This window comes from Lepidochelys kempii, chromosome 8 (genome assembly GCF_965140285.1).
Source record: "Lepidochelys kempii isolate rLepKem1 chromosome 8, rLepKem1.hap1, whole genome shotgun sequence".
Taxonomy (NCBI): Eukaryota; Metazoa; Chordata; order Testudines; family Cheloniidae; genus Lepidochelys; species Lepidochelys kempii.
In genome coordinates this window covers 30,487,499-30,504,585 of record NC_136387.1, presented here as the reverse complement: position 1 = coordinate 30,504,585, position 17,087 = coordinate 30,487,499, and the positions used below count along the sequence as shown (strand labels likewise).

Here is a 17,087-nt window from a genome sequence, read left to right as displayed (position 1 = left end):
TTTTTTGAAGGATTTGAGTGGCACAGAAGGATAACCGTAAACTAAAAATTGTTCAAACTGTGCTGGAGGATCGAAAAATACATGTAGCTCTAATTGTATTGGAAGGTGTATTATGGCATGCATCATGGAGGCACTTTAAAATATTATTCACATGTCTGGCTTGAGTCCTCTAAATTCTCTTCAAAGAGGAATGTAGGATTAAGCAACTCTGAAGAATTCTTGCTTTGGAGCAGGGTTTGCTCCAATTGCTTTGTTTTGCTGCTTGCAATAAGTATACACATTGTGTGACTTATTCTTCAGCATATTTACCAAATATGTATCAAATTATATAGTTATTAGAGCATGGGGGGATATGTTTATGGGTAAAACATCCTTTAAAGTGACAGCTCAGTGTGAGCTTACTATATTGGTATTCACACAAAATATTCATTCCATGCCATTGCAATCCATGACTATGTTCCAGCGGAAATAATTCCATTCCATTGTTTGTTTCTGTTTGCATAAAGCTCCCACAACACCTATATTAAAAGTTTGTTAGTGTTTTTATACTGCCCTGCTTCATATGTTGAATGCCAAAAGAAAAATAAATTAACCCAGAGAGTCATAAGAACCAGCAGTCTTACTAAAATTGGTGTGGGTCACAATCTCAATCTATTCTCCTGTGGCTAAAGGTGAGTAGTGTTAACAGAGCTACTTATGAACCACGAGAGGACAGCTCGGCTCATGACTGCCAGCTTTCCTGTATCATGAGCGATATGGGATCGTGTTCTCTGAACATGTAACTTCACACAATATTAACAGGGCTCTTGTGCATGCAGGGTGAAATTTAACATGTTACAAAAGGGTTGTAGCTGGCCCTGAATGCCAGTCAGATGTAGGACTTCTGCCCCAAGGAGATATTAATCTGTAATGAGCATATATCTTTTTGCATGAATCTGCTTAAAAAAATGGAGAGCTTATAAATTATAAAGTAAAAGACTCTTTAGACTTGCAGTATAATTTTCCAAGCGTTCTTGAATGGCTTGATTTAAAGAATTTTCACTGAAAGGTACTTTGGCATAGCCCCTAAAAGACTGGATCAGTTCTAATGTACATTTCTTTGCCAGTTCAGAAGTATACTGATATATTTGAAAGCCAATGAAGATTAGAGGTTAAGGTTAGGTTTTTGCAGTTGGAACCTGCTAGTGATCCTACAGTCACCTATAAAGCTTTTTATAACCTCATCTTAGATCTTAGTCCATCCCATGCTTTGCTGCACATTGGGCTACCAAATTTGCCACCCTTACCTGTCAACTCTCCTTTCCAAATCTTCCCATTTCATGTTAAGGCGCTTGATGTTGTTCAGAACTGTTCATTTCCGTGTTATTCGTGGTCTTCCTCTCTTTCTTCTTGTGTTTTCTGGCTTCCATTCAAGGGTAGTATTTGGTAAGCGTTCTTTTTCCATTCTCAGCACATGTCCCAACCACTGATGTCTTTTGCAGATTATTTGTGAGAGGGTGCCTTGTCCAGTAATTTTTCTGACTTCTTCATTCATCTTCCTATCACTATATGTTATTCCCAATAGTCTTCTCAGACATTTGTGATGAAATGCATCCAGCTTTTGCATATCTTTCTCATTAAGTTGCCATGTCTCACTGCTATATGTTGTGATGGCAATAACAATTGCTTTGTATATGTTTGTTTTTGAGTTGCCAGATGTTTCTGAGTCTTCTAAATGCAGCATTTGCTTTCCCAATTCTTCGTATTATTTCCTCTGAGCTAGTACTCTCCTGGCTGGTGGTACTTCTAAGATGCATATAATTGTCCACCTTCTCCAGTTTCTCTTCTTATAGTCCCCATTAGCATGACTTTACATTTCTTTGCATTGTATCTCAAACCAATCTTCTCCGTTACTACTTTTACTTGGTTTGTGCATTTTTGTAGTCCATTGGCATCTTCATTGATAAGAGTGATGTCGTCAGCAAAGTATAGATCAAATAGCCTTTAACTGTTCCATTTTAGGCTCTAGTACTACAACATGTGACTGAAGAAACAAAACAAAACTGCAGGAACCTTGACAAATAAGTAAAGAAACAATGCAAAAAGGATAAGTGAAACAGGATAGAAAGTAAGGCTAGTGAAGCTGAAGAAGCAGGGGAAAGAAATGATAAAACAGTCTACTTGATCCTGAAACAGTTAACAGGATATGGATCAAAATTCAGAAGTGTCTCAGTAAAAGGGAAACAAGGAGAAATTGTGAAAACAGAGGGGGAACAAGGAAATAGATGGGTGGAACAATTCAAAGAAGTGCTAAACCAGCCAGAACCAATTACAAGGCTGGAATTTAACAATGATATACCATTAGACCTAGATATAGATGTATCTGAGGTAAAAATTGAAACAGTTTAAAAAAAAAAGCATTGCAGAAGCTGAAAAACAAGGCGGCACCTGGTTTGGACAGCATTCATCCTGAGATGCTTAAATATGGAGGCAAAGACGTGGAATCAGTCATTTGTTTGCTGTGCAACGAAATATGGACGGAGGAGAAAGTGCTGGAAGAATGGAACCTCGGTATCCTAATCAAGTTACCAAAGAAAGGTGATCTAAACAGTTATTTAAATTAGAGGGGAGGAACACTATCTGTTACAGGAAAAGTATTAGCAGCAGTCCTCCTGCACAGAATGAAAGGAAAGATGGATACCATCCTGTGTGAACAACAATCTGGATTTAGGCAAGGGAGATTGTGCACAGACACTATTTTCGCCTTGAGATGGATTATTGAGAAAACAATTGAATTCCAAAGCAGTCTTGCCATCAATTTTGTAGACTTTCAAAAGGCATTCGATAGTGTAAACAGAGAAACAATGTGGAAAATTGTGAAACAATATGGAATGCCAACAAAATTAATTAACATTGAGTTGGCATAGAATGCCTTCATAAAGTGCTGCATTAAAATGGAAAATGGATTGAGTAAGCCATTCAGCATCGAGACAGGTGTAAGGCAGGCATACATCCTGTCTCTTTTTTTGTTTATGCTGGTCATAGACTATGGATTAAAACAGTGATTTTTATAAAGGAAGCCTAAAATGCTATTTTCCCACAAATGCCAGTAGCAAATCCCTAGCATACAAAACAATATTGTTGCATACCATGGAAAAGAGTGGAAAAACTAATTAGATTTGGCTAGCTGGAGTTTATGCCATCTCTTTGGCTTTGTCAGTGGTTCATCACTCCTGAGTGTCTATGTTAGCACAAAGTTTTAAGAGCTGCTGTTGAAAGCAAGCAATAAACAATTGCCATCTGAAATTGTAGGTTGGCCTAAATTAACTGTATGGCTCATGAACCCCTACAATCCTGTTGATGAACCTAATCCAAATTAATAACAAGCTGAAACCAGGAGAGTTTTTTCTCCTGGGCACAGTTGCTTACAAAACACATGCACATCTTTAATTTTGTCTCTAGTAGACCTGGCTGAACAATGAACATATTGTTTCAGAAAACAATCATTTTTTCAGTTAAAAGAAAAATAGTGTGACTACTCAATCAGCTCTAATGCCCATGAAAGTCAGTGAATTACAGAGGGGAATTTACCTAACAGGACAAGAATGCACTGTTGCCTGGCAAATGATGAAACTCAAGTTTGTGAACTGATAAATCACCAACAAAAAATAACACAGCTTAAGAATCCCAAAGTTACATTGCATAAAAAGAATATTGGTTGCAAAGGTCTTCTGCTTTTGCAGCAGAGTGTACAAGCCTGACTCTGGGTCAGGGCACTAAGCACTGAATGGTCCATGTGGGCGGTGGTGCTTCTGACTGTTCCTCCCAGCAAAAAGAGCCAAGCCTGGAGGAAGAGTTCTGCTCTGGCAGCTGATAGGCAGGGAACTGTGCACAAAGAGAGGAGGCAGGGGTCAGATTGTGACGGAGTAAACAGTCACTTGAGAAGGAAGAAAAAATGCCAACCCTTGGAGAAGCTGGAGCGGAAGCAACTGTAGAAAGTTTGGTTGGGATTTGGTTAGGTTTGCCTAACCTCTAGGAGCCTAAACTCCCTAGATGCCTACGTTTGCACTGGAAAAGTCCCCAGGCATATAAATTGCTGTTGGCATGTTGGCTGTTGGCCTCAGCACTGACATCACTGAGCAGCTTGATGCCTAATTCATACATAAGCCCCAGTGGGATTCACAACATAGGAATTTCCCTGTGCTTCTCTCCTGCAGGGTCTAATCCAGTAAGCATGCTCACAGGTGGCCGTAGAGCACGTCTGCTGGATCAGGCTCCACACACCACAGCTGGAGGAGGAGGAGGTGATTGCGGTGCCCCCTTTTATACCCAATAGTGCAGTGGTTAGGGCTCTCATCTGGGAGGTCGGAGACCAGAGTTCAATTCCCTGCTTCTCATCACGCAAAAGTGGGATTTGAACCTCTGAGTCTCAAACATCCAGAGCGGGAGCTCTGGCCACTGGGATATTGAGCATAATGTGGAAGGGGCACCACCTCTCCTGCTCCTTTTCATTTTGTCTTGGAAAAAGGGCTGAGCTGACTCAGGTGCCAAACTCCAGGAGAGAGTTCATGACAGTGAATCCCGACTGAAGGGAGCTGCCTCCCTCTGGTCCAGAGTTTGGGTTCAAATTGCCTTTTGAGGAGAGGGGTTTTTGCCACACCCCTTTCCTCAGCATTTCCTTTTGGCTATCTCAGGCAGCTTCCCACTCAGCTTGAATCCCTTTTTTAGACATGTTTCAGAGTAACAGCCGTGTTAGTCTGTATTTGCAAAAAGAAAAGGAGTACTTGTGGCACTTTAGAGACTAACCAATTTATTTGAGCATGAGCTTTCGTGAGCTACAGCTCACTTCATCGGATGCATACTGTGGAAAGTACAGAAGACGTTTCTATACACACAAACCATGAAAAAAATGGGTGATTATCACTACAAAAGGTTTTCTCTCCCCCCACCCCACTCTCCTGCTGGTAATAGCTTATGTAAAGTGATGACTCTCCTTACAATGTGTATGATAATCAAGGTGGGCCATTTCCAGCACAAATCCAGGTTTTCTCCCCCTCCCCCCCAAACAAACACTCTTTACCAACAGGAGAGTGTTGGGGGGGGGGAGGGGACCTGGATTTGTACTCCTTTTCTTTTAAGACATCTCTCTCTCCCCATACACTGTATAGGGAGCCTGGGTGCCTAACTCAGTGCTATGAATTCCACTTGGTGGCAGGCAGCTAAAAGTTAGGCCCTGCATCAGTCAGCCTGGGCCCCCCTTGTGAATCCCACACTTTGTGCCTGTCCTAGGGAAGTGTGGTCCAGCTGTTCTGGGTGGGGTCTGGGCCTCTATACAGTACAGACTCTTCTAACTCTGGGGTGAGGATAAGTGTGCTGTTAAGAGTGCCAGGAAAAATGGCTCCAGAGAAGGGAGTTCTGATGACAGGACCAGGGTTGCCAACTTTCCAGTGGCACAAAACTGAATACCCCTGCCCCGCCCCTGCCTGGTCGCTTCTCTGAGGCCCTGTCTCCCTCTGTCAGTCGCTCTCCCCCACCCTCACTCACTTTTACTGGACTGGGGCAGAGGGTTGGCATGTGGGAGAGGGGTGAAGGCTCTGGCTGGGGGTGCGGGCTCTGAAGTGGGGCTGAGGATCAGGGGTTTGAGGCACAGGAGGAGGCTCTGGGCAGGAGCTTGGGGTGTGGGCTCCGGCTGGTGTGTGGGCTCTGGGGTGGGGTTGGGGATGAGGGGTTTGGGGTACAGGAGGGAGCTTAGGGCTGAGGCAGGGGGTTGGGGTGTGTGTGGGAGGTGTGGGGCGCAGGCTCTGGGAGGGAGTTTGGATGCAGGAGGGGGTGCAGGGTCCCTGCTGCGCTTACCACAGCTCTCAGGAAGCAGGTGCCAGGTCTCTGAGCCCCTAGGTGCATGGACAGCCAGGGAGGCTCCATGCGCTGCCCTCGTGCCCACAGGCACTGTCCCCGCAGCTCCCATTGGCTGTGGTTCCCAGCCAGTGGGAACTGCGGAGTTGGCACTTTGGGTGGAGGCAGCGTGCGGAGCCTCCCTGGCCAGCCATGTGCCTAGGGGGCCTGGTGGCCACTTCTGGGAGCCATAGGGAACCTGTCTTGGCCTCTAGCCCCCACTGCAACCGGACTTTTAGTGGCCTGGTTGGTGGTGCCACCAGGGTCCCTTTTTGACTGGGCGTTCTGGTCAAAAACTCAATGCCTGGGGCCATGTTAGAGACTATTGATAGAAGAAGCAGTACCTGGAAAAGGGTATGAGTTTGGTCATGCAAGCTGGGGTTTGTCTTGTATAGTGACTTTGGGCTTGCCAGAAAAGGAGAAAGACTTGGTGTACACTGACCAAGGAGAAATTTATGAGGTAATAGCAGTGAAGGCAACAAAATATATACAGGTGAAATAAATACTGATGTCTGTTTTCAGAAATGCTGCATCTCTGGCTTAACACTTCCCACCCTTTCTGTCAGGCCCAGGTCATCCTGGCCCACCAGTGAGCCCTTAGTGAGCTGTGTCATGAGGTAGACACAACTGTGTGCTTAAGAGGAAGCTGCGTTTGTTGACTTAGGAATTGCAGCCAGCCAAGGGGCTTTGCTCGGAAAGGAAAGGTTCATTCAACAGACCGACAACTTATGCTTGCATAAGAGAGACAATTAGGACTTATGCTGAGGAAAAGAGGACCAGCAGGTACTTTTTGTTCTGGAATTGACCTTATCCCATAATTAGTTCAGGTCGCGGTACTCAATTTGATTTTTGCATGAGGTGATCAGAAGAATGCATTTTAAGAGTATAACTACTTAAGACTTTAGGTCAAACAATACCATCTTTCTGTGGACAGATAGCTCTCTGCAGAGTCACTCGAATCCAGTGTCAAGGTTCCTTCCCCACTCTGAACTCTAGGGTACAGATGTGTGGACCTGCATGAAAGACCCCTTAAGCTTATTCTTACCAGCTTAGGTTAAAAACTTCCTCAAGGTACAAACTTTGCCTTGTCCTTGAACCCTATGCTGCCACCACCAAGCGTGTTAAACAAAGAACAGGGAAAGAGCCCACTTGGAGACGTCTTCCCCCCCAAAATATCCCCCCAAGCCCTACATCCCCTTTCCCGGGGAAGGCTTGATAAAAATCCTCACCAATTTGCATAGGTGAGCACAGACCCAAACCCTTGGATCTTAACAACAATGAAAAAGCAATCACGTTCTTAAAAGAAGAATTTTAATTAAAGAAAAAGTAAAAGAATCACCTCTGTAAAATCAGGATGGTAAATACCTTACAGGGTGATCAGATTCAAAACATAGAGTATTCCTCTAGGCAAGTTAACTTAAATTACAAAAAGACACAAAAACAGGAATATACATTCCATTCAGCACAGCTATTTCACCAGCCATTTAAACAAAACAGAAATGTAACACATATCTGTCTAGATTACTTACTAAGTTCTAGGACTCCCTTCCTTTTCTATTCCCAGCAAAAGCATCACACAGACAGACAGACCCTTTGTTCCCCCCCCCCCCCGCTTTGAAAGTAACTTGTCTCCTCACTGGTCATTTTGATCAGGTGTCAGCGAGGTTATCCTAGTTTCCTAACCCTTTACAGGTGAAAGGGTTTTGCCTCTGGCCAGGAGGGATTTTATAGTTCTGCACACAGAAAGGTGTTTACCCTTCCCTTTATATTTATGACACCAGCACTCATACTGTCAGGCAAGATCATAGGCCAGCCAGGAAGAGGATAAAAAAACCCAGTTATATTGGAAACCAGATGGATTGGTATTTAAAGGAGAGTGGAAGTTTTACAGCTCTGTCACAAGTGGGAAAGATGAAAGCTGGTGGTCAATAACCTCCATATCAGAGACATTGCTTGTTGAGAGACAAATTTGAAGTGCAGAGCTTTCTTTACCCCATTTTTCCTTCTGCAAACAGCTCACCGAGTCGTACCCTTTTATTGATCTAACTGTAGTCATGGAACTGATGAGATGCTGTTACAAGAAGGAAGGAGAAAAATTCTTCTTCTTAACCTCTGAGGATAGGACAAGAAGCAATGGACTTAAATTGCAGCAAGGGAGGTTTAGGTTTAGATTTAGTTGAGAAAAACTTCCTAACTGTCAGAGTGGTTAAGCACTTGAATAAGTTGCCTAGGGAGGTTGTGGAATCTCCATTATTAGAGATTTTTAAGAGCAGGATAGACAGGGACGGTCTTGACCAGCGGTTCCCAAACTCGTTCCGCCGCTTGCGCAGGGAAAGCCCCTGGCGGGCAGGGCCGGTTTGTTTACCTGCTGTGTCTGCAGGTTTGGTCGATCGCGGCTCCCACTGGCCCCGGTTCGCTGCTCAAGGCCAATGGGAGCTGCGAGAAGCGGCGCGGGATGTACTGGCCACCACTTCCTGCAGCTCCTATTGGCCTGGAGCAGCGAACAGTGGCCACTGGGAGCCGCGATCGGACGAACCTGCGGACGCGGCAGGTAAACAAACCGGCCCGGCCCGCAAGGGGCTTTCCCTGCACAAGTGGTGGAACAAGTTTGGGAACCGCTGGTCTAGATAGTGCTCATGCCATGAGTGCAGGGGACTGGACTAGATGACCTCTCGTGTTCTTTCCAGTCCTATGATTCTGTGCCTTTACACCACCTAGCTTTGCTGTTAAACTGTAACGGCTTTAGTACAGGAATCTGTTTGGTACAATTCTTCCATTGAAGAGTATTGTGTATGCTTATGGTGCAAAATTCCTACTTAAAAGGTGGGTTATTCCTTTAGTTTGATAGTACACCATTTTGACATTTGATATCAGAGTCTGTATAATTTGGACACTACAAAGTTTCATTACTCAGATTGTCAAGGAATGTGGTTTCATGTTTTGTGTGGGCGGTCTGGTATAATGCTTAAACAATTACAAATCATGCTAAAATATTATTTGCTTTTGTTGACGCGTGGATGGATTAGATATTTATTGATAAATGTTGGTGAACATTGATTTTTCTATACACACGCAAACCAACAAAAATATGTCCATAGAAATTAATTAACTGAAGTTACAGATCTGCAAAGTAAGAAAAATGCTGCTTGAGAACCAATTAGAGTTTGATTTAAGGATATTTACTTTTAATGTTTTGTCATGTGGTGTGGACAATTTGCAATGGTTATATAGCATCAGTGTCTACTGTCCTAAATAATTGTCTGACCTCACCCCCCCCCCCCCGACCCCACCCCATTGTCTAATCCCTGCATATATTTTGGACAGCTGTGAACATTTAAATTGATAAAAATAAAAAAAAATGCTTAACCCAGAATTTAGCATAACATTTTTCCACTATGAAAGACTTGTTTTTAACCAGGGATTTTGCAAGCGTAGAGGTTTCTCCTTCATTATCTTTTATGGTTATGATCTCAGTCAATAAATGGCTATATGTTGAGCTCTAACTTAAAATCTAAAGCAGTTTTCAAATAGGATTCCACCTTTTCCACAGAATGCAGTTTTTATTGGGTTGAAATATATGCTTTTAAATGAGTCCTCTTCCTCTCCCACTGAACCTTCTAAAGGATAAATGATGCAAGTGCCCTATTCTCAGTTCAAAATTTCATGGCTTCAAGATTGTCCTCCTGAGGTTTACTTCTTATGTTAGAGTATTCTTGTACTGGAGGGTGGTCCAGTAAAACAGGGGTTCTCAATCTTTTTCTTTCTGAGGCTCTCCAAACATGCTATGAAAAACTCCATGGCCCACCTGTGCCACAATAACTGGTTTTCTGCATATAAAAGCCAGGGCTGGTGTTAAGGGGTAGCAAGCAGGGCAGTTTCTTCGGGCCCCATGCCCCCCCATGAAGCTAAGTAGCTCAGGCTTCTGCTTTAGCTCCAGGTGGCAGGGCTCAGGGACCCAGGCTTCAGCCCCACGCAGCTAGCAGACAAGGGCACTGTAACCAAGTTTGTTGTTTAGTCCTGTAGCAGATCGAGCACTCACTGCCACGGCGCCTCCTGCTGGTTGCCTCGGGAATTAGCTCAGTTCTAGCACTCTGAGTGCCTCCTGCTGGCCGGTGTCTCTCCTGCCTCACAGACTCCGGTGTCCTCTCACCCTGGGTTGCTGTCCCATAGCAGTGCCCTCACTCTCTGGGTCTTCCCTCCTAGGGGAACCCCCTCCCCTATGCCCACCTTGCCTCAGTGGCTACTGCCAGTCATCTAGCCCCCTTTCTCTGGGGCAAGTTGCAGTCTGTAATGGCCATTCATCATTGGCAAGGGAGTTGGACCGGCTGCCTCTGCAGCCCTAGTACTTCCTTAGGCCTTGAACAAGGCCTCAGCCTGGGGAGTTGCCAGGCTGGAGCTCCCCAGCTCCTCTTGCCTTTCTCCAGCACTACTCTGCTTCAGGTACCCTGTGCTCCCAAGCACCTCGGCCCTTCCCTCTCCAAGGCTGGAGTGACACTGACCCAGCTCCTCCCTTTGCCTTATATCAGGGCTAGCTATGGCCTGACTGGGTATGGCTACAGCTGTGGCTGCCTCTTCAAGCAGCCTACCTCAGCTGCCTTTAACCTTTTCTCCTAGGAGCGGGATAACTGTCCCATGACAAGTCCATTGCGGGATCTGTGATGCTTCTTGACCTGGAAAAGGAAGTGACATGCAGAGGAGAGCAGTCTCTGAGAGGGGAGTAGGAGGCTAGAAGCAATATCTTGGCAGCTCATTGGGGAAGGGATACAAGTGAGCAGGCAGTTGAAGAGTTGTGCCTGAAAAATGCGTTGAACAGTGAAGCCGAAGCAGGCTGTGGCTGGCAAAGGGTTTGCAGCAGCGACAGAGTTGTGGAAATAGTTTGCACACAGAGGTGTGAGGCAGCTACCTGTCTGGACGAAAGTACAGGGCAGAAGGGACCGCAAAGAACACTATACGGGAAGCTGTAGCTAGTATGATTTCCAAGCCAGTGCTGCTTTTCTCTTGGAGAGAAATGGGTTGGAGAGAACGTTTGAGGAGCCCCAGGGAGCACACTAAGGCTTTTGATTTACAGGACTGCCCATAAGAGCTTTGGGAGAAAGGAGGCTGCAATTAGATGATAGTGATGTAAGCCTTTGTACCTTTCCATTCTGCTAGCCCTATTAAATTCTACTACTTTCAGTACCTGCAAGTGCTGCATGAGACTCTGTCAAAGCTAGAGTCAGATCACTGTTTAGAGTAGCTACAGTGTGGCTTCTTGACTTTGTGGTAGACAGAGCACACTGCCAAGAGTGTCTAGAGCACGCACCCACTGAGTGAATCCCTGCAGTGGAGTCAGTTACAGTGTACTGACTGGTTGTTAAAACTACTCCAGCTGTTTAGAAAATCCCAGTCTGAGGGAGTTAAACACCCAGCTCCTACTGAAGTGCAATGTGGCTAAGGTGAATTGAAAATCCCACTCTTCTCTCCCCCCCGCCCATTTCCCCCAAAAACTCAGTTAAAAGTAGCATCACTGTGGGGGGGGGAAGCAAAATTCATCAGTATTAGTAAATCTTTACTCATTTTATATACTCCCTTTTATATATGTACTCATTTTAGATTTTAATAGGAAAACTAGTTAGTACAACTTTGAGTGCTGATAAAACCAGTGGTTCTCAAACTTTTGTACTGGTGATCCCTTTTGCATAGCAAGCCTCTGAGTGCGACCCCCTCCCTATAAATTAAAAACACTTTTAAGTATATTTAACATCATTATAAATGCTGGAGGCAAAGTAGGGTTTAGGGTGGAAGCTGACAGCTTGCAACCCCCCATGTAATAACCTTGCGACCCCCTGAGGGGTTCCAACCCCCTGTGAGAACCCGGTGATAAATAAATGCCCAGGTGAACAAGTTGCATTCTCTTCAAACAGAGTTTTGTGAGGCTACTGAAGTGCCTGAACATGAATTTCTGTTTTCTTTTCTTTGCAGGGACTTAGACAGAAATAATATCTCAAGAATCACCAAGATGGACTTTGCTGGGCTGAAGAATCTCCGTGTCTTGTGAGTATAAAACTAGTTTGGCCTTCAAAATGCTGCATTAGACCATTGGCCTCCAAAAATAAGCACCAGGAAAGATGTGTGCTGCTGATGCCTATGTACTGTAGAACTGTTTACATCCTCTAGTTGTGAAATAGCATCCACATCAGACACTCTGTACAGTTTCTATAACTAAAGCACTGATTATAGTTTTATGCCGTGCCTTAGGACAAGAGATGAGCTCTAAATTTAAAATCAGTTAGTGAAAGTGGTTCAGTGAAGTTTGAAGACAAATTACCACTGATTTTATGCTATGTGTACACTGTTCTTTTGTCGTTAAAACTTGTTAGTTGGGGTGTAAAAAAATTACCCTCCTGACCAACAAAAGTTTTAAAGACAAAAAGCGCAGTGTGGACTGCGCTTTGTCAGCAGGAGATGTGGCTACATGGCATACCTTGTAGCGGTATGGCAGTGTAGACATAGCCTTAGTCTTGGCTAAGTTTTAGATTTGGCGCTGTATGAATCACAGATCATAGTGGCACTGTGACACTGCAAAGTTGCAGCTGGAGTTGAGCAATATTAATAAAAATACCGGTCTTATTAGTGAGTTCATATCTGGTTTTCTTTAACTGGCTTGCTGATTTTTTTTTCTTGGAAAATCTGTAGTATGACAGAAGTAGCTGTGCAGCATGTACACAGAACGGTAACATTAATGTATTCTGTATAGAAAAATTCAGTACTGAGCTCCTGTTGGCTGGGCGTTGTATAATTCCCTGTGTCCCAAATTAACGGGAGAACAGCAATTCAATATTATGTGTCCCATTTAGCTCACTAGAAGCCTATAGCTAGTTTATTGCCCTCAAGCTAAAGCCCTATAAAGTGACCAGTAACAAAAACCACTTGTGCTTAGCATTGCACAAAAGAGGGGCTCAGAGGTGGTTTTTGCTTATAGTGCAGGTACACTATAGGTAAGTTAAAAGCTAAAGTGAGGGAAAATCTTCTATTTCACCCACTTGCCCTCTGTAGCGAACACATTACTTTTACACCACCTTTTGTACAATTATCTCAGTCCTTAAAGTCCTACAAGATGCCTTGGAGATATGTAGTGGATGAACTTTCTAACATTGTGAATTAATGGGCAGATGCTTAATATGGTTGTGATGAAAATACAAATATCTTCCACTGTTCCTTCAAAACGTATGGCATAAACTCTTATAACTATTCTAATAAATTTGAGATTTTTGTTATTTAGTTGTAGAAGACTGACTTCCCTGCTTTGTTGCCTCCACCTGCAGGATGAGACTACTACAGCAAGAATTTTCTGCTGCTTGGAGCCATATAAAGTTTGTTGGCTTATATCCCAGCTCTCACTATTTCTATGGGGGTCCTTATTAAAATAACATTTACTGACATGGTAGTGTGACTGTTGGTAAATGTTTCTTTTACTGACTGCTATGCTTTGTGTACTGTACAAAATATTGGCTAAATTATACCACATGAGTTATTCATGATAAATACAGTGAAAATCTGGCATAATCTGTTACGTACGTACGTATGTACGTACGTGTGTGTGTGTGTACACATAGTTGGATCCAAACTACTTGGAGTGGAGACCCCCCGCAGTGACATTTTGGAGAGGCAGGAATTCACCCAGCATGCACTTCAACACCTTTCTCAGTGACTATCAATCACACTGATCAGCAAACACAGTCCAAATGCCCCTAGCATCCAGTCCATCAGTCACCGATGAAGGTGCTGCCTTTCCTGTGGGCTCTGGCTGATTATCACATGTGGTGCAAGCTCATAATGACCACAGAGGCCAACTGCTCCATGGGCCTGCCCCACAGTCCTGAGCTGAGATTGTTGGCATGCTGTGCCCCTGCAACAGACGCTTGTGCCCTGTCTGCCCACAGAGTCCCTTCTCCAATGGCAATCCCATCTTCCAGTTGGGAAGGAGCTGGTGGCAGGCAATGACACTGAAACAATTTTTATAGTGGGGGTGCTGAAAGCCATTGAACCAAACTGTAAACCCTGTATATGAAGAAAACCAGTTCAAGCCAGGGGGTGCGGCAGCGCCCCTAGTTCCAGCACCCCCGGTGGCAGGAAATATAGGCAGGATTTCCTGCCAGCCCTCTAGCCAGTCAGGGCTCTGTGAGGTGTGGAGAAGCCCTCTTCTCTTGTGTGTCCATCCCCTAGCTAATCAGAGTGCCAGGGCCATGTGTCACAGCACTGCAGCTCATATGTGGAGTGGGGGCTCCACTTACCTGTCAGTGAGCCCCCCTTCAGTACATCACTTCAGTGTTAAATGGTTGGCCTGACAGGATTTCAGTGGGATTCCACGTAATGGTAAATAAAGACAATTCCAGGCATTTCTACTTGCCTCCAATCTCTTCAGCTGATTCATCCCCGCTTATGCCCTGTCTCATGGGAGGAAAGGAGAGACAGGGATGTGAAAAAGGGACAGAGTGCCTGAGCACTTCCCTTGGTAGCTTTTACCATTCCCTATGATGCAGACCCACTGTCTTTAGTGGTCACAAACAGCTGGCACTCCTGCACCCTTGGAGAAGCTTCACTGAATAGGAACTGCTCAGTAACCTCCGGAGGAGTCTGAAATCCCATGCAGATGCTTATGTGCATGCACTTTATCACTTAATGCTTTCTCTGGATTATTTGCCCTGCGTTAATCTTTTGATGTTGACTACGGGCTTCCATCCTTACTTCCACTGAATAAAATTAAAATGATTGGAAGTGCAAAGAGTAAAGTACTAAGGGGGCAGAATCAGGCCTATAATAAACTAATTGCAAGATTTTAATGGGTTTTGGCAATAAAAAATAAAAGTCAATAATGTGGTTACTAGCCCTGGTAATCAGGATAAAGTTTACATCCATGCAAAAACTACCAGTGATATGTATTTTGGACTGTAAACTTAATCTTCTGTTGGTGGTAGAAGTGACCATGGAAAAAACACTGCCATTGGTGGCTTTCACCAGTCTATCACTATCACTGTAATTGGTGTTGCTGTGAACAGCACTTTTAATCAAGCAATGTGTAGAAAAATGGCAGAATAAAATATTGTCTGTATAAGGCGTTCTATTAAATTATCATTGTCAACTGGTATTTCTTTAATCATAGGCATTTGGAAGAAAATCAAATCAGTATGATAGAGCGTGGAGCATTTCAGGATCTAAAGCAACTTGAACGGCTGTAAGTATGTCTATTGCATACATGTTGACTTAAAGAACTAAAGATTTTCTGCCTTATTTTATTCATCCTTTTTATTGTGTTTATATAGTGACTTAAAGAAATAATATGACTAGAATGAACAAAAAAATTGACATATTAGAGTTAAGAATAGTTTAAAACAGAGCTGAGTTTTTTAGATTAAAACCTTGGTATCCATGATTTCTTGTAATTCAAAATAATATCAACAATAATTTGTTAAGAAAACTGTAACCACCAATACATATTTTATATTCTAGCTAATCACTGAGGCAAAGTTAGTCAGGTCTAAATTTTATCTCACTTTGTTTTCTGAAGTTCTCAGGATGACTTCTCTAATTAGATGAATGGTGATGGGTTGTTTTAATAGCCAGCACTACTGGGAATTGCCATAGTATAAATGCCCTGCACTTCCATATGAGAGTAGAACTCCTTGTGTCAGATTATCTATACAGCTACATTGGCTTTATACTCATTCAATGGCAGTGATATTGGTGGAGTCCCAGAGGTGTAAAATTGGACTTTGAGTAGAAAATAAGGCCCTTGGTTTTCTGCTTTTGTTAGTGATTTAAATAAAATGGATCTAAAAGATTTAGATAATCTTAAATCCATCATTTACAAGGCCACTGGCCATGTATTATGGTATATAACGGGGTCTGTGTAGAATTCTATATATGAAGGTAACCACAGTCTCATTGTTTTGGTTGAGTGGATCTGCTGTGCATAGGGTGGGAGAACACCTCTGTCTAAATCGGCATGGTGAGTAGTTAATTTTGTGTACACACAATAGAACAAAGAAGTCTGCTGTGCTAAAGCAACTGAGGCCTTGCCTTAATTATCGACAAGCGAGTTGCTTTTTTACACATTGACTTATCTTTTGACAACTCAGGATTCACTCTTATAAGAGAAATGTATATCTTGTCTAGGGTTACAAAACTGCTTGAAATTGAAATGATGTAGTTAAGATTCACACTGAGATTGTAATCTGCTCCTTAGAAAAATAGATGTTGAAATATAAAACATTGTTAAGGGTACAAGAGTGGTGATTTTGTATGTTGTGTTCAGGGAAACATCTGGGAAGTAACAGAGTAACAAAGTTACTTACAAAATAATAAATGCATAACCTGACACTAAAATTACGATTGTTTTAGCTAAAAATTTGTTCTTCTTTAAAGAAAATGTCAGCACTAAGTCATGAAGTTTTACATCCATTATATGTGCTTTAATGGAATAACTTCCTTCTCTCCTCTTCCCCCACTATTTGTTTATTTCTTTAAATGATTCCTCATCTACCTAAAAGGAATATTTGGGAAAAATGCTAGGAAGATACCTAAATGGATAACATAACTAGAAAGCAAATCTTTTCTTTATGTTGTATGTTTTCATTTGTGTGAAACCAGAAATAAAAGAATGGGATTCTTCTACTAGTAACTGCTAAAGTATGTGATATCTGAATGCCTCCCTTAAATTTTCTCTCTGTAAACTCTTAAGTTGGCCTGCTACATACTGTATACTCAAAATCAAACATACACTGTATCTCTCCTTGCTTTTAGGATTACCTGTCATTAAAATGTTTCCTAAATGAATATACCTTGAATTTGAGATTGGGAAACTCACAACTTTTCGGTGCTTCACCTCAAGTCATTTTATAGGAGATGACTATAAATCTAATCTTTTGCTATGGATCAGTGTGCTTTGGAGAAGGAATTGTGGAAAGTTTGGCATAACTTTAAGGGCTAAATTGCAATGATTTAGACAATATAAAAACTATTTGATTAACTATTTTCAAGCACCACAAAATATTAATGCAGAAAATACGATAGCTGAATTTAAAAAAAAAGAAGCTGGCTTTTTTCCATTTAATTTATTTCAAATAACAAATAAAAATTTCACTTACACTGCTGCAGGCTTTGGAATACAGTTGGCTTTTGATCTCTTAAAGTGGATGCAAAAGTAATCGTTTGCTTTTTTTAACAAAGCAGCTGCA

At 42.8% G+C, this 17,087-nt stretch overlaps 1 protein-coding gene across 1 annotated transcript in view; it reads left to right on the top strand.

Moving 5' to 3' along the window:
* SLIT3 (slit guidance ligand 3) overlaps positions 1 to 17,087 on the top strand; it is an 801,478-nt gene that overhangs the window by 33,974 nt on the left and 750,417 nt on the right. The window contains exons 2-3 of the mRNA XM_073355953.2: positions 11,833 to 11,904; positions 15,014 to 15,085. Of these exons, the coding sequence (XP_073212054.1) occupies positions 11,833 to 11,904; positions 15,014 to 15,085 (144 nt within the window). The remainder of the gene's footprint in view (positions 1 to 11,832; positions 11,905 to 15,013; positions 15,086 to 17,087) is intronic.